Source organism: Chrysemys picta, chromosome 12 (assembly GCF_011386835.1).
Source record: "Chrysemys picta bellii isolate R12L10 chromosome 12, ASM1138683v2, whole genome shotgun sequence".
NCBI classification, from domain to species: Eukaryota; Metazoa; Chordata; order Testudines; family Emydidae; genus Chrysemys; species Chrysemys picta.
The window spans coordinates 49,147,940-49,165,622 of record NC_088802.1 but is presented as its reverse complement, the minus strand read 5'-3'; the positions used below and the strand labels follow the sequence as shown (position 1 = coordinate 49,165,622).

General features: G+C 41.9%; 2 protein-coding genes across 6 annotated transcripts in view; both read left to right on the top strand.

Moving 5' to 3' along the window:
- Positions 1-7,663, top strand: part of ERN1 (endoplasmic reticulum to nucleus signaling 1) — a 96,197-nt gene extending 88,534 nt beyond the window's left edge. For 4 of the 5 annotated variants that reach the window (XM_065563594.1, XM_065563595.1, XM_065563593.1 and 1 more), the window contains 3 exons: positions 187-359; positions 1,524-1,568; positions 2,417-7,663. The gene's annotated coding sequence lies outside the window, so the exon portion shown is untranslated. The remainder of the gene's footprint in view (positions 1-186; positions 360-1,523; positions 1,569-2,416) is intronic. The other variant, XM_065563592.1, reaches the window with a different exon arrangement.
- On the top strand, positions 2,425-7,210 carry LOC101931105 (sterile alpha motif domain-containing protein 9-like). Its single transcript, XM_065562994.1, has 3 exons — positions 2,425-3,294; positions 3,446-4,505; positions 4,596-7,210. The coding sequence occupies exons 1-3, from the start codon at positions 2,425-2,427 to the stop codon at positions 7,208-7,210; spliced, it is 4,545 nt and encodes a 1,514-aa protein (XP_065419066.1).
- Positions 7,664-17,683: the final 10,020 nt, after the last annotated feature.

Sequence of the window (17,683 nt, the reverse complement as noted above, 5' to 3'; positions counted from 1 at the left end):
TCCATAGTCTTGCTGTTTACTTACATGTGTGAATTTGTTACCCATTCCTTTTTAACCCCCCTTATCACCAATCTCTCCCACCTCCCACTAGCCTGCTGCCCCTTCTTTGCCTTACCCTCCACAGGAATTGGACCATCTTTCTCCAATCCTACGCTCACCCCTGCTTAACTTGCCTTTTTGCTGCAGGCTGCTCTCTTGATCCACTCTAAGGATTCTTCTGCCTTTAAATCTGAACTCACAGCACGTCCCTGAAGCAGGGAGGAGCCTGGAATTGCCACTATGGAACTGGATCTCGGCTGTGTAGAAACCCGCCTCCACTGACCTGGCACGAGAGAGCAGAATTTACCTTTCGTAGTATGGTACGGAAATGTCTGTGGCTATTATTTGTACTTACAAATTTTCCTTGACATATTCTGAGGCACCTTTTGTTATTCTTTAAATGTCTGTTCTAGTCTCAGTTTGCTTGAAGGACCTTTTATAAATATTTATTTGCAGGCATTGTTAAATTTCTGTTTTCTCACTCTTGTATAATTGTATTATTGCGCATTTTGCACCCTGCACTTGTGGATGAGTTGTTTGTAATATAGGAATAAACTACACCAGTTTAAGGCACCTTTATGCCAAAGTGTGTCTACAGTAAGGAGGGGACAGGATTGTACCACTTTAAAGTATAATGGTATAAAGCAGTACAACTTATGTAGACAAGGCTCTAGAATGTGGTTTCGCTGATTTACATGATATAACCAGAGTCCCACTGACTTACGAACTTTGCCAACTGACTGCAGGAGCAGGATAAGTAATCATCTTTGCTCACTAAGCAAAGCAGCATTAAGCAGGCTCTTAAGAGCCCTCTTTTAATGTGGCACTAGGTAAGGTACTGTCCAGAGAAGCGCATTACTGGGGAGAAGACAGAGTAAACAGGCCTTTGTAAAGGTGAGGAAGTGGAATTCAGACCATACTGTAACAGGTTTAATGCAGTAGTTAAAATTTTAATTATAATTCTGCCAGCCTTGTGTTGGCTGCTCTGTAGTTTATCTGAAATCTAATTGTCAGAATAGTTTCAGTCCAGTGTTCAAGAAGAGAAATACTATCACACATGGCCCCTTGAGGGCCATCTCAGCAAACACACCCAGGACTCAATGGCCAAAAGCCTAAACTATGCGTTCACCCCTGCAGCTAATCCCCTCCAGTGCGAAGCTTGGACAGCCACTGCCCCGTGGAGGAACAGAGCCCTCAATCTGGCACCTTTTACCAGCTTCACAAGAAAAAACTAGAAGGGAGCAGGGCAGAGGAGGGAATGGCTACTGGCCCTGGTTTATGAATAAGAGTCTCACATTATTAGGTTTATTTTTCCACCCCTTTCACACTGGGGACTGAAAGGCAGAGCTAGATGGCAAACCCAGGTTTAAATTCAGTAAATAGCTTAAACACATAAATGGTTCCCTCACCCACCCCAAAAAGTGAGTGAACAATATAGGAACAAATTGTTAAGCTATTTGTTATGTCTTTCCCCCCCCCTTTAGATCAGTTTCTGAGCAAGAGGATAAACTACTTCTACAAGAAAATGGGTATGTCTCTCTTTTAAGATGTTTGCACTTCTTGGGTAATAGAATTTGCCTTAACAATACTTCCCTTTTGAATATATAACATTTTACTTATCTAACGTTTGGGGCAAATTAGTGAATCTTTTCAGCAGCTCTAGGAGAATGGTAAGAACGTGGTATCCTCATTGAGCAGAAGGAAACAGACAGTAGTTCAGTGATTTCCCCAAGAACATAGAAGAAATCAGTGGCAAAACTGTAACTAGACCTTAACACTTGATCCCTAGCTTTTGCCTTCCTCTGAGTCTGCAGCATGGGGTGTGGTTTGCCTGCTGGGATCATTGGGGCACATCTCATCTGATGAACCCCTGCCCCTGCAGACTTTTAATGTCTTGGGATATGCAGGATGTAACGATTGCTTCTGGTCTTAACCTGTAGGAAACTATGAAGCTTCACACTGTCTACTAGTCCCTGAAGTCTCCTCTTAGGTTTTGTCTAGACTAGAATAAAAGATGCATTGTTAGAAAGTTTTAGCTAACATGCTTGAGAAGTCTAGTGTAGACAAGCCAGGCTGCCTTTAACACATTCTAAGATAGGGGAGTTAAAACCTGGGCATGGGTGGGTGAAGCCTAGCCTTCAACTCAATGCGATTAGTATGTGTTGAAATCTAAACTGCCTTGTCTTCACTAGAGTTTTCAACCATGTTGTTAGCTAACACCACACATTTAACTCTGGGTCTAGCTAAGGCTTTAAAGAGGACTGTAACACTAATTCAAAGTGCATGGTGTGGTGAAATGGAAAAAAAAAAAAAAAAAAAAAAAAGACAGACTAACCCTCCCTTTGTATGTGCTACTGACACACAATTTCGTTTTCAGACAACAAAATGCTACCTTTGGTTGAATGGAACGAGTCTCATGTTAGATGCTGGCTAGAATCTATTGGAATTAAGAAAAAATATGTAGAAAAGCTCTGTGAAGAAGAAGTGACTGGCGCAGTGCTCAAAGAATTAGATGAACCTTTCCTCAAAAGCATGGGTATGAAAGAAGGCCAAATCTACATAATAATACTAAAAAGAAATGAACTTTTGGAACATTTGCAGAAAAATGCAGGGGTAGACTCAGCCCAAGCAGATAATCCCAGCATTAAGGCTTCAGAAGTGTTGGGTTCTAAAATCACTACCAATGATGATAAAAAGAGAGTAAAAAACAGGAATTCAGCTGTGTCTATGAGGGCTAATGCACCAACTGAAGAGACAGACAGTGATTTAAAGGCCCTCAGCATCAAACAGCCCGAAAGTTTTCATGTAACATCTTACCAGAAGGGATCTTCAGAAACAGACAACTCTGGGGCAGTAGAAGAGACTGGTAAGGAGCACACAGAAAAAACAATGTCTACTTTTTGCAGGAGAGGAAGTAGAAAAAGTCAATCCTTACATGAAAACACAGTTGAATCATTAACTCTGAGCAAATTCAGGCAATTTAAAAATGAAGACATTAATTTTAAATATGTGAAAAACAGAATTCTTGCGCCGGAAACTGGAGTCATAGATTTGATTACCCCTTGCCATGAATACAAATCTTTTACAATTGCTGCAAAGCTGGACAGGCCACGACTGCAAGCAAAGTTTGCCTATGAAGTGATTAGATATGCCTCGGCCTGCATGAATGTTCGAACAAATGGCACAATACACTTTGGTGTAATGGACAGTGTTGAAGACAAGGGCTGGAAACACGGACAGATAGCTGGTATACCGGTAAGAGACACAGACATCTATGTAGATGCATTAGATTACATTGAAAAATGTTTTGAACCATCTGAACAAGAAGCTGCAAGAAATTGCATTCACCCTCCTATTTTTACTGAAGTGATTCAGAAAGACTCAAGAACAATATTTTGTGGTAGAGGTTGACATTGAACCATCATCCAGTACAGTGAAGGGGAAGATCTTTCAAGTACGCTTACCTAGATTTAACGAACACAGTAATAAGGTGACCTTCGACAAAATTCCAGTTCTCTATCAAAGAGTGGGAACAAAGTCTGAGCCTGTAAAGAATGAAGAACTAGTGACTTTTATTCAGGGTTTACAAGAGAAAGATGTCAGAAGGGAAAAGGCTGAGTCCTCCAGTAATGAGGACCCTATGGAAATTTCCCAAAATTTAGGGCGGAAGTTATCAGTCCTATTCACTGATGGCAAGAACTATATGAATGATGCTCTATTGTACATTCTTGTCACAAATAGCTATGGAAAAGAAGATCTGAAATCTGTCAACTTTTTAATGCGCATGAATATTTTCTGTGTCTTTGATTTCGATGAGGATTCCAATGTGTCAGGTTTATATGCCAAGTACAAAGAGCATCATGAAACAAGACCACATTTCTTGCAAAATTATTCCAATGAAAGCAAGATGAGCACCACTGAATTTCAAAAACATTTGGGCCTATTTGATCACACCAGTTGGATATTTTGCAATGGACGCAGTGACTTCCGTGGCGATGAAAAATCTTGTGATGAAGACACTTGGATTAGAACAAAAAAGAAGTATCTTAAAAAAGCCATTTCGTTTATCTGTGATGAAATCCTTCCTAAGGGATCTTTTGTGGTATTGTTCCTCCTCTTATCACCTGTGGAGAAGCCAATTGTAGACACCTTCCAGGAATTCTATTCAGAAATGAATGGTATGGATTATATCATATGCATTGCAGAGTCCAAAGAAAATTATGAGAAGTGGGCTAACCTAGCTCAGGCATCTTGTAATATTGAGACACTAGAACAGAGGAGCATTGTGGGCATGAAGCTAAGTCACGTAGATGCCACTATTCAAAACATGATGCCATCTGCAATATGTTCCAGACATTTACCAGTTTCCACAAGAGGCCTGTGTGTGCTTCCAACACTGGAAGAAGAAAAAATGTCTTCCCTTGAAATACTGTGTGCAGATCAATGTGATGATATCAAACTGGATCGTCTGAGCACAAAAGAAATACAAGAGATAGAATGAACATTTTACCAAGGTAGAAAAGTCAGCTGGAAAAATTTCTGGCTTGCTGATAAAGGTAGCTGTGGAGAAGTCATTGAACGGGAGGCCTGTGAAGAGGTTCATAAAATCTTAGATGATATTTTGCACGGGAACAGAATCAGGTATTCTGTGGCTAAACTAAAAATATTTCATCAACCTGGAAGTGGAGGAAGCACCATTGCAAGGCAAGTACTATGGAAAAGAAGAAAGGATTTAAGATGTGCTGTGGTCAAATCCTCATATCCAATTGCAACTGTCTCCAAGCATGCAGTTCATTTTAGAGAATATGATGAAAATGACATAAAGAATTCTCTCCCAGTCCTTCTCCTGGTTGAAGATTATGATGAAGATTATCTGGATGAATTAAAAAATTTAATGGATGCAATGGCAGCTCGAAGAAGTCATTTTTCTAAGCCTTGTTTCGTCCTCTTGGGCTGTAAGCGATCTAATGTCCCTGAAAAGCTTTGCAAAGCTTCTCCTCTCGATACAGTTGCCGTCACGCACAAACTGACAGACCAAGAGAAACACCTGTTTAAAACCAAATTTGAAAAACTTAAAAAGCAGGAAGACTTCAAGCATGAATTTATTCTTACATTTGTCTTAATGAGTGTGGAGTTTGATGAAACGTATGTGAGGGAGTTTGTAGAGCACCTGCTGCAAGGCATAGACCTTTCTTCCCCTGTTACTAATTTAATGAGGTATGTTGCTTTGCTCAATTTCTATGTTCATAATTCATACATTTCATTATCACACTGTGAAGCTTTTCTAGGGCTGGGGGCATATACAGAAAAGAGAGTGAGAGAATATGATTTCAAAAATAACTTAAGTGAACAGGCAAGACTTATTTTTATTGAATTAAGAGAAAATACCACCTGTATTTCATCTGTCCATATCATACATTACCTGGTTGCAAAAGAAATTCTGCATCAGCTCTCAGGAAGTCAGCCTCAAAGTCAAATTGCAATGAATCTTCTCCAGGAAAAAGTGCTTTTAAACCATAGATTTGGACGAGAAGAGTTCATGAAGTTCATCAGAGATCTGTTCATACGACGCGACAAGAAGAGCAGGGGAGACAATACTGACAGCCTCTTCTCTCCATTCATTGAGCATGTCTGTAAGGTTGAAGACTGTGAAAAAGCTATAGAGGTTTTAAAAACTGCATATGAATGCCTGGGAAAAGATGCCTTCTTTGCCCAGCAGCTTGCTCGATTGCATTACAATCATGAAAAATTTGAGGATGCAGAATATTGGGCAGGGGTAGCCAAATCTCATTTGCCAAATGATTCTTTTATTTTGGATACAGAAGGTCAAGTGTACAGGAAATGGTTTAGTTTTACTGTGGACAAAGAGACAGATGAAGCCACTCCTGGTGGAATCATTCAGATGATAGAAATTGCCCTTAAAGCTATGAAATGCTTCAGGGCTGCACAACAGGCTGCTAAGTCAGAGATCGACAGCATGAACAATGCTGGTTATTTTGGAGAGGTTGAAGTGGGATGTCGTCTACTAAAACTCCTGTCTACACTTGAGGTATTTCCCAGAAACACACAAGGGGAACATTCTGAGCTTGTGCGTTATTTGCTAACGGACTACATTCCTGAGGAAATTAAAAAACCCTGGGGAAAGCTTCACAGTCGTTTAAAAGGCTTACGCCAGAACATTTATAATGCTCTGGACTGGATTTCAGAAGATCTAAGTTATTTCCAAACAGATAAAAACCAGGAGAAACAGGATGAGGACGCAAGGGAGGAGAAGGAAGAACAAGTTTACAATCCCAGAAAGTGGTTGAAAAGACAGTCTGAGGTATATGCTAAGTTCTTTACCTCCGAGTATCCTATGGGAGAAAACAATGCAGAACCCGAAACTCAACTCGTCAGACGTATGAACATCTATAAGTATGGTGGTGGCAGTGTCACTACTATACTTTCATTTTTGACAGATTCAAAGGAGACGAGGTCAATTGAAAAGCTAGAAAAAATCATTAATTTTTACCCAGATGACCCACAGAAAGAGAGGCTAGAGGATATTGATCTCATCAATTACATTTTGTGTCACATCACACTAGCATGTTTATCTCCTGGATCTTCCAAACTTCTTCCTTTTCAAACACTTAGAGAACTCAGCAATAGATTTTTTAAACAGAGAAGAACAGCATTTCCAGCAAGTGCCCATTTTTTGCTCACCTTACTGTACTGGCCTGATGATGCATTAGACAAAGAACCTAATCCAGATAACAATGATATTCTCATATCAGCTCTTCAGACTATGAAACGCATGCATGACATCAAGGTAAAAAATATTGCTCCAAGAAAGAAAAAAATCTACACACATTTTTTCCTGGGAAAGGACAGTGGTCTAAGCAAGATTATGCACAAGACTAGGATTGATAAATTAATTGATGGCTCCCTAAATGATCGACGGATGAAGTGGCAACATGGTGATGTATGGAATATAGGCAAAATACGTGATGTTCTAAGAAGGGTTTCAGGTTGGACAGAGAATGGAAAACTGTTTGTACAGGGTCACGTTGGGCAGATTCGTATTGTACCTTTACATTATGATTCCGTGCCTCAAGGAAATGAAAATGTGACATTTTATTTAGGATTTTCATTTAACGGGCTTGTTGCCCATGATATTCAAGTCAATAAGTAAAGAAAAATACTCTTCCATAGAGTAAGGTACTTGGGCGCATTAAATTGAGAGTACCCACTGTACTGTTAGAAAACTGTGCTAGTCTTGTTACATTCAGAAAACATTGTACATCAAGAAATCAAACTGTATGATACACAGGAAAAAAAACAAGTCCAAAGAATTATGGGGAGAAGCAAAGTTTGTCTAAGGTAAGACAGTAATCATGAGCAGTTCTCACACTGTTAGGTTACGTTTTGTAGAAAGGGCACTGACTGATGTTACCTTCATGTTATGCGGTTTAGGACATGACTTATATGTTTACTGATTTCATAGTCTTATTTGAACATGAATCCTTTACTTCTATTATAATTTAATATTGAACAGGCAAAGCCCTCATATAAATATCTTTACTGCACCAGTTCATTTTTAATGACCTATAAAAAAAGCGTACTCTAATAAAGTAACAATACATTATTTTTGGAGTTTGTGTTTTGCTTCTTTTAATATTATTGTATTATTACTACCTCACTTAAACTTCACTGGAAACTAAAATATTTGCATATTGTCTGACTAAATAATCTTTTACATGAATCTCAGCTTGTTTATTGAGTTCTTCAATGTAGACAGAAGATAAAGGGCAAACAGATGTAAATTGTTCTAAAACACTCAACATCTGATGACTCTAGATGCAACCACTTAGTTCTGCAGTTCATTTCAAACTATAATCAGCCACTATTTTCCTATACAGAAGGATTAAGCCCTACTTCTCTGTTCAAAGTCTGGGGGAAGAGGAAAGTTACTCTTAAATTAAAATGTAGATTGTTAGAAAGAGGGCTGTTAAAATCAGCTGACTTTTTAAACTTAATATAACATCCATGTTACATCTGAGAGACGACACAAAGCCTGAATTCATTAGTACAATTTAGAATTTAAATACATCTACATCACAATTAAGTATAAATAATGCTAGACTCTGTTACATTGTTTAAAGAAAATTGATGCTGAATGCCTAACACCTGCAGGAAGTAGTGTTGTGCAGAAAATGCTCAAACTGATGAGCTCTCTCTCAGATTCAAGTAGACTTTATGGTTGTATTTGAAATGTTTCCCAGTTATTTTTCTGCCTGCTACACACAAAGCTATTAGATTTCCAAAATCAAGCATATGTAGTATCAGGGCAACATTGTGAAGGGCTAATGGAGAAGCTTTCTTTCTGGGATTTTCTTCCCCAATAATACTCCAAATGGAGAAGCTATAGGCTGTTGGAATATCTAACTTGATCACACCTGCTCTGCTTCTTTCAATCAGAAAGGGTTACTTATCTCATAGTAACTGATTCTTTGAGAGGTAGGCACATGTGGATCCTACTCATGAGATATGGACACCTTAGCACAGTAGCAAGGAACATTTTCACTAGTAGTGTCCAGTAGGGAGTTGTGCTCATGCTCTTCATGCCCTCACGCTCCCCCTCCCAGGGGCATAGAGAGTGCAGTGACCCCAACCACTACTCAGTTCCTTCACTGCCCAGAATCCAAAATACACAAGGCTCTGAGCTGTGGGGAGAGAAAGCAGGTTGTGGAATTCATATGTATAGACATTTCAAAGAACCACAGTTACTATAAGGTGAGTACTGTACACGTGGATCCCATTCATGGTGATTAGCTAGCAGTAATCTTAAATGGGATGGGAGGCAGGAGTTATTTGAAAACAGATCATAAAACCACCCTTCCTAAAACGGGGAAGCGTTTACTAATGAAAATGTTTTAAATGTATGAGCTGATGTTCAGGAAGCTGCTCTCGAAATCTCCAGTATTAGCACTTGATTTAGACATGCAACAGAGGTCACTTGCGCTCTAGTAGAATGAGTCCAAATGTTTGAAGTGGTCTTTATCTTACTAATACTATATGCCATCCTCGTACAAATCAGATAGCCATTCCTTTGGATTTTACTACCATAAGCAATAAAAAGTCTTGAAGTCTTATGGAAAAACAATTTTCTAACATCCAAGTTATGTAATTTAGCTTCAGCTGGAGATAAATGAATTCTTGGGGGAAAAAACTGTAAATTAATAAACTGATTAATATGAAAATCTGACAATATTTTGGAACAAAGGATGGATGAGGTGTCACAGGTACTCTATCCATATGAAAAAACTGTGTAGAGGGTTAATCATGAATGCTTGTAATTCACTTATCCTATATGCTGAGGTAACTGCCACCAAGAATGCCACCTTCATTGATGAGAAGTGTATTGGACAGCTTGATAAGATTCAAAAGGGGGGTTCCATTCGAGAAGCAAGCACTAGATTTAAATCCCATGTTGCAGCAATCTCCCCCTCTCCTCCCCCCTTTTCCAGGAGGAAAACTCAAACCAAGCCCCTCAGAATTCTGCTCACTGATTAATGAGAGAAACCAAAGGTCCTTCTGTAGGCAGATGGAATGCTGATTTTGCTGCAAAATGTACCTTAATTGAAGCAAAAGACAGAACCAAGTGTTTTAAATATAATAAATAATCCAGAAAGAATGTGACCCTTCAATACTGCCCATAATGATAAACACTTCCATTTTGTAGAATACCTAGTTCTTGTAGACAATTTCCTGCTTTAAAGTAAGATATTGTGTACTTCTGAAGAACACTTATCTAATGAAGACATCCAGAAACCATCCAAGCAGCAAGATACATTGACGCTGATTTGGGTAAAAAACTAAGCTGTGGTTCTGCAATATCATGTTGTCCTGAATGAGCAGCAGGATACATTGGTGACTGGACAAGATCAGGAGATCTGAAAACCAGAACTGTTGAGGCAAACCAGGAACTATCAGTATAACTTGAGCTTTTTCTTGCCATATGTTCCTTAATAAGCCTTGGAATTAAAGGAAAAGGAGGGTAAGCACAGATCAAATGGTGTAACCAGCAATCATGAAAGCGTCCGCTATGGATCCTGGACTCTTTCTTGCTCAAGAACAAAACTTCAGACGCTTTCTCTTCTGATTCAAAGTGAATGGGTCGTTTTGGGGAAAAAAACATCTTTGGAAGATCTGGTCCAGTAATTAATCTTTTAACTCCCATTTGTGAGATAAAGTCACCTTTTTGCTTAGTGAGTCTGTTAAACCATTTTTCTCCTCCAGAAGGTGGAGAGCCATCGAGACTGATACAATTCTGGATACATCACTCCCACAGATCTATGGCTTCTCGACATAGATCTGATCTTGCACTTCCCTCTTTATGTAGCAGGCCACTGCGGATTGTTCATGAGAATTTGAATGGAAGAATCTTTGATCAGTGGTAGAAACTCTTATCCATCTCAATTCTAGAATATGTAACTGGAACTCCCAATGAGACCACCAACCATGAGTCTGGATCTGACATATATACTCCCCAACCCTTCTTGGATGCATCTGATATCAGAGTTATGGATGGTATTGGAATAGCAAATGGTATTCCTGCACAAACTTTTTTTTGTTTTAACTCTCCACTTCAAAGAGTTAAAAACGTGACAGAATCATCAATCTCTGTGAAATGTTGTGAATTTTGTATTTGTATATTGACTTGATAAAAGCTTGAAAAGGGTCTGAATCACAGATGGCTGAGGCTCCTCTAGTAAGATGAGGCCCTGAAATATAAATTGTGTCAGAGGCCTAGTCTGAGGCCTGAAGCCTGAACCAAAGTACTTCCAGGCACTGCTAAGCAAAAGCTGGGCTGTGAGCCAGAGGCAGGCCTCACTCACAGAAATTGGCGAGAAGAGGGTTGTTAGAAGCAGGTGCGTTCACACGAGGGCTAATAAGAAGAACTTGTGCCAAGATGGCACCTGGACAGCCCAATACAAGGACACTCCATAGACATAACAAGGAACAGGCAGATGCATCTTAAAGACAGGACAGCATGATGGATAGATCTGTATGTCTGGAACAACATGATCAAAGGGGAGACAGCACCCTAATGAGCCAAGAGGCTGTATCTCAATACGTCAGTAGGGATGAGTAATCTGTCCTGTAACTGTATAAAAGTAGGTCCCGGAGTGCGCATCTTTGGCCAGCCTACAGAGCAGTGGAAAGTCCTGCCACTGACTGAGCTGTGTCCATTGCCGGGGGCACATATTCAGAGTATGTCCTGTAGTGTCTATAGGAAACTATTACTGTGCTTCATTTGGAAGGACGCCGAGCCCTGAGTAGGGGGCGGGGCTTGGCTGATTAGGGGGCCCATAAAAGCGGCCGCCCAGCCAGGCAGCGGCACAGGAGGCAGCGAACAGGGCGGCTAACAGGGGAGTTTGAGAGGGAGTTCGCAGGGGGAGGTAAGGGGGGAGGCAGGAGGGCGCGGCGTGGAGTGTGCTCTGAGTCCACAGGTGCTGTGGGCAGAGATTACAGCAGCCATGAGCCAAGCAGCAGCAGCAGACAGAATGCAGATGGCTGCATGTGGAAGCTGTGGTATGTATATGGTCCTAGCAGGGGGGCTGGAACACAGGTATGTGTGTATGAAGTGTCGCCTGATAGTGTTACTGGAGGAAAAGATTAAGGGGCTGGAGATGCAGGTAGATACCCTGGTGGAGTTTAGGCGGGGGTTTGAGCAGCTGATGGAGGACAGGCAAGGGGGGGCTGAAGGAGAATGCCCTGTGGTGCAGGTAGAGGCAGAGGTAGAGGACGGTGAGAGGGGAATGGAAGGGGGAGAACATGGGAGGTGGAAGCATGTGACTGTGAGAAGCAGGCCAAGGAAAAGAAGGGCCAGTGAGGGGGGAATAGAACTCAGGAATAGGTTCGAGTGTTTGGATAGCGAGGTGGAGGGGCAGCAGGTGGCGACTGAAGGTGGGAGGGTGAGGAAGAAGAGAAGAGCAGCTAGTCCAAAAGAGAGAGGGGAGGAGTTGATGGAGACAGCACCAATTCTGGGCCCCGGGAGGATTCAGGAAGGCATAAGGGGGAGCATAAGGGAAGATAGGAACAGGCACAGGTCAGGACTAGAGGGATCAGAGACTAGATTACTAGATCGCACTGTTGCCAGGCAACGGCAGGTGTATGTAATTGGAGACTCTTTACTGAGGAGATTGGACAGGCCTGTAACCAGGGCAGACCCGGAGAACAGAAGGGTGTGCTGTCTACCGGGCGCAAAGATACGCGATGTGGACCTGCGGTTGAAAAGGATCCTAAAAGGAGCAGGTAAGAACCCCTTGATAATCCTTCATGTAGGAACGAATGACACGGCTAGGTTCTTGTTAGAGAGAATCAAGGGAGATTATGCCAGGCTGGGGAAGACACTCAAGGAGATAGAGGCTTAGATTATCTTTAGTGGGATTCTGCCCGTTCCGAGGGAAGGGCAGCAAAGGGCTGATAGGATTGTGAGAATAAATAGTTGGCTAAGGGAGTGGTGCTATAAGGAAGGCTTTGGGATGTATGGCCACTGGGAGGCTTTCGGGGACAGACACCTGTTCTCGCGGGATGGGCTTCACCTGAGTAGGGAAGGAAATAGACTTCTGGGAGGGAGGCTGGCTCATCTTATCAAAAGAGCTTTAAACTAGGAAGTTTGGGGAGACGGTTGGGAGATGCACAGTTAATCTCCACGCCAGATTCCAGTATGGAAAAGGTGAGTAAAATGAGAGGAGACATAGCCGGGGAGATGAGATTGGACATAGGAAGGACAGGGGGGACGGACACAAGGAGGCCCGCAACATATAGTGCTACTAATGGGAGACAGGCTAAACGACATACATTAGGGTGTTTATACACCAATGCCAGAAGCCTAGGTAATAAAATGGAGGAATTGGAGCTCTTGGTCCAAGAGCTGAAACCAGATATCGTAGGAATAACAGAAACGTGGTGGAATGGCAGTCACGACTGGAACACAGGTATGGAGGGGTATGTGCTGTTTAGGAAAGACCGGAACAAAGGTAAAGGTGGGGGGTGGCATTGTATGTCAATAGTGAAATAAGCTGTAAAGAAATAATAGTTGATGGATTAGATAACACAGAGTCCATCTGGGCAATACTCACACTGGGTAATAGGACTACTAGAGCCTCTCCGGGGATAGTGCTTGGAGTGTGCTATAGACCGCCGGGATCGACCCAGGATATGGATAAGGAACTATTTAATGTGTTTAGAGAAGTAATTACTAATAGAAACTGTGTAATTATGGGGGACTTTAACTTCCCGGATATAGATTGGGGAACAAACGCTAGTAGCAATAATAGGGCTCAGATGTTCCTAGATGTGCTTGCTGATCAATTCCTCCATCAAGTGGTAGCTGAACCGACGAGGGGGGAGGCCATTTTAGATTTGATTCTGGTAAGTAGTGAGGACCTCGTTGAGGAAGTGGTAGTAGGGGACAATTTGGGCTCCAGTGATCATGAGCTAATTCGGTTTAAAATACATGGAAGGAGTAACAGAATTAAGTCAAAGACTAGGGTTTATAATTTTAAAAAGGCCAATTTTAACAAATTAAGGGGACTGGTAAGGGAAGTGGATTGGGCAAACGTATTAATGGATCTAAAGGCAGAAGCAGCCTGGGATTACTTCAAGTTAAAGATGCATGAGCTGTCGGAGGCCTGTATTCCAAAAAAGGGAAAAAGATTACTAAGCAAGAGATTTAGACCGAGCTGGATGAGCGACCGACTCAAAGGGGCGATTAGGAAAAAACAGAAAGCGTACAAAGAGTGGAAGAGGGGAGGGATCAGTAAGGAAATGTACCTAAGTGAAGTCAGAGAATGTAGAGATAGAGTGAGAAAGGCCAAAGGCCATGTAGAGTTGGACCTAGCGAGGGGAATTAAAAGCAATAGTAAGAGGTTTTACAGCCACATAAATAGGAAGAAAGCAAAGAAAGAAGAAGTGGGACCACTGAAGACTATTGCCGGAGAGGAGATTAAAGACAATCTAGGCATGGCGCAATATCTCAATGAATATTTTGCATCGGTGTTTAATGAGGCCAATGAAGGTATTAGGGATACTAGCACCACTACAGAGGGGCATTCAGGATGGGGGATTACCGTATCCGAGGTAGAAACAAAACTTGAACACCTTAATGGGGCTAAGTCGGGAGGAGCGGACGATCTTCATCCGAGAATATTGAAGGAATTGGCGCGGGAAATAGCAGGCCCATTAGCGATAATATTTAATGAATCTGTAAACTCGGGGGTGGTCCCGTTAGACTGGAGAATAGCTAATGTGATTCCTATTTTCAAGAAAGGGAAAAAAAGTGATCCGGGTAACTACAGGCCTGTTAGTTTAACATCTGTAGTGTGCAAGGTGTTAGAGAAAATTCTGAAAGAGAAACTAGTTGAGGACCTGGAGGTTAGTGGCAATTGCGATAAATTACAACTTGGTTTTACGAAGGGCAGATCGTGCCAAACGAATCTGATCTCCTTCTTTGAGAAAGTAACGGATTTATTAGATAAGGAAAATGCGGTGGACCTAATATACCTGGATTTCAGTAAAGCGTTTGATACTGTACCCCATGAGGAATTATTGGTTAAACTGAAAAACATGGGGATCGATATGAAAATCCAGAGGTGGATAAGGAATTGGTTAATGGGGAGAATGCAGCGGGTCGTATTAAAGGGTGAACTGTCAGGTTGGAGGGAGGTTACTAGTGGAGTGCCTCAAGGTTCGGTTTTGGGACCCATTTTATTTAATCTATTTATAACTGACCTCGGAACCGATTGCAGGAGTGGGCTGATAAAGTTTGCGGATGATACGAAGGTGGGAGGCGTTGTAAATTCGGAGGAGGATAGGGATATCCTGCAGGGAGACTTGAATGAGCTTGTGAATTGGAGTATCAGAAATAGGATGAAATTTAATAGTGAAAAGTGTAAGGTGATGCATTTGGGGATGACTAATAACAATTTTAGTTACAAGATGGGGACGCATTGGTTAGAAGTAACGGAAGAGGAGAAGGACCTAGGGGTCCTTGTAGACTGCAGGATGACTATGAGTCGACAATGTGACGTGGCGGTGAAAAAAGCCAATGCTGTCTTGGGATGCATTAGGCGAGGTATATCTAGTAGGGATAAGGAGGTCCTGCTTCCGTTGTACAAGGCGCTGGTGAGACCTCATTTGGAGTACTGTGTGCAGTTCTGGTCTCCCATGTTTAAAAAAGATGAACTCAAACTGGAACGGGTGCAGAGAAGGGCCACTAGGATGATCAGAGGAATGGAAAACCTGTCGTATGAAAGGAGACTAGAGGAGCTTGGGTTGTTTAGTCTGACAAAGCGAAGGCTGAGGGGGGATATGATTGCTATCTTTAAATATATTAGAGGGATTAATACAAGGGAGGGAGAAGAATTATTCCAGCTTAGTACTAATGTGGATACAAGAACGAATGGATATAAACTGGCCGTGGGGAAGGTCAGGCTTGAAATTAGACGAAGGTTTCTGACCGTCAGAGGGGTGAAATATTGGAACGGCCTTCCGAGGGAAACGGTGGGGGCGACGGACCTGTCTGGTTTTAAGATTAAGTTAGATAAGTTTATGGAGGGAATGGTTTAATGGTAAAACATAGTAGTCAAGGAAAACCAAGCAATGGTAGGTAAATAGTATAATGGCTAACAGGGGTCAGGCTGGAGACTCTTGCCTATATGCTCGGGGTCTTACTGATCGCCATATTTGGGGTCGGGAAGGAATTTTCCTCCAGGGCAGATTGGCTGAGCCTCTGGAGGTTTTTCGCCTTCCTCCGCAGCATGGGGCAGGGATCTCTAGCAGGAGGGTCTCTGCCGATTGAAGTCACTAAAAACAGGATTGGGGACTTCAACAGCAGAGTCCAGGGAAGGGGTAGGGACGGTTTTATCTCCTGCAGCATGCAGGGGGTCAGACCAGATGATCATAATGGTCCCTTCTGACCTTAAAGTCTATGAGTCTATGACAATAAACCTGGCTCGGGTTCCTTCGTACCTTACTAGAGTCTGTGGTCTTTGGGGGTTCTCTCGAGGTTTGCTGTGTCAGCTATCTGTGCAGAGCTGGGATAGAAGGCAGAGGGAACATGCACACAGCCGACTGTTATCATCGAATAAGAGCAGAGCACCACACCGGTAGCTACTGACAACAGCTCCCACCAGAGGAAAGATACAAGCTTAAGATATTGGTTAACCTCACATTTCAGTATTTACAGCAGAAGAGCAATGGGGTGAACCAGGATACTAATTAAGCTTTTATATATGGCTCATTCAGAACCTTCTCAGCTACATGTGGCAAGGTTGTTTTAAACTAAGGATGGAAGGGCAAAAATTGATTATTCAAACAGTTTCAAGGGAGAAATCACCTTGTGCTGGCCAGTTGACAACTGGACTGTAAGAATTAGTGCAGAATTTCTAGAAGCTAAGCAGTTAGGCTCAGATCTCGAAATCCACTCAGCATCACAATGCCTACCTTTGGATGCACAGAAAAATGAATGGAGCACCAAGGTGATCTACAAAGCCTGAGTTAGGTACCTAGGGTCCTTGAACAATGGGGAGGTAGGGGGAGACATCCCTAAGAACATGATTCACAAAAGCTAGCATGCTAAACTGGGAGCTGCCTAAGCTGGGAAATGCTGATGAGGGGTTGTGTGCTAAGCCCCACTCCGAGTTCAGCTCCTAGGCTGGGGCTGTAGGGAGGTACCTATTTGTACTAGCAGTTCACAGCAGAGAACCTGTCTCCAGGAGTCACTTTAGATGCCTAAGTTGTTTCTAGCAAGAATGAGTTAGGCACCTGCCTTGCTTCATGCAAAATGCGCACAGGAGTCACAAAGGTACATGATGCTATATGGCCTAGAAATTTAAGGCACATCATTACTAATGGCTGAGGGCAATCAATATCCAGAAAGATACTGGAACAACTTATTAATCAAATTATTCAAACATGAAGGATAAAGTGGAAATAGCCAACAGGCATTTATCAGGAACAAGTAACACTAAACAAATCTAATTTCTTTCTACAGGCTAGTCTTCTGCTTCCCATGACATTCTCATATGGAAACTACAGAAATATGGCTTAGATTAAATTACTATAAAAGGTGTACGATTGGTTGAAAGACGAGACTCAAAGAATTATCAATGGTTCACCATCAAACTGGAAGGAGATATCAAGTGGCATTGGCCACTGTCGGAAGACAGGATACTGGGCTAGATGGACCTTTGGTCTGACCCAGCATGGCCAGTTTTATGCAAGTAGGATCCATTTTAGGTCCAGGTCTACTATTCAATGTTTTCGTTAACAATTTGGATGATGTAGTGGAGAGTATGCTTACAAAATTAGTAGACGACATCAAGCTGAATGAGGTTGCAAGCACTCTGAAGGCCAGCACTAGAATTCAGAATTATCTTGATAAATTGAAGATTTGGTCTGAAATCAATAAAGACAGGTGCAAAGTACTGAGAAGTGCACAAATTCAAAATTGGCAATAACTGGCTAGACAGCAGTGCTACAGAAAAGGATCTGGAGGTTACAGTGGATCACAAACTGAATGAGTCAACAGAGTGATGCTGTAGCAAAAAAGGCAGATGTCATTCTGGATAACAGAAGTGTAACATGTAACTATCAC

Coding starts and splice junctions, on each gene's coding strand:
- LOC101931105 (XM_065562994.1), top strand. CDS start 2,425: ATGCTACCTTTGGTTGAATGGAACGAGTCTCATGTTAGATGCTGGCTA. Junction 3,295..3,445: donor GACAGATAGCTGGTATACCG/GTAAGAGACACA, acceptor TTTGTGGTAGAG/GTTGACATTGAACCATCATC. Junction 4,506..4,595: donor TGATGATATCAAACTGGATC/GTCTGAGCACAA, acceptor TTGCTGATAAAG/GTAGCTGTGGAGAAGTCATT.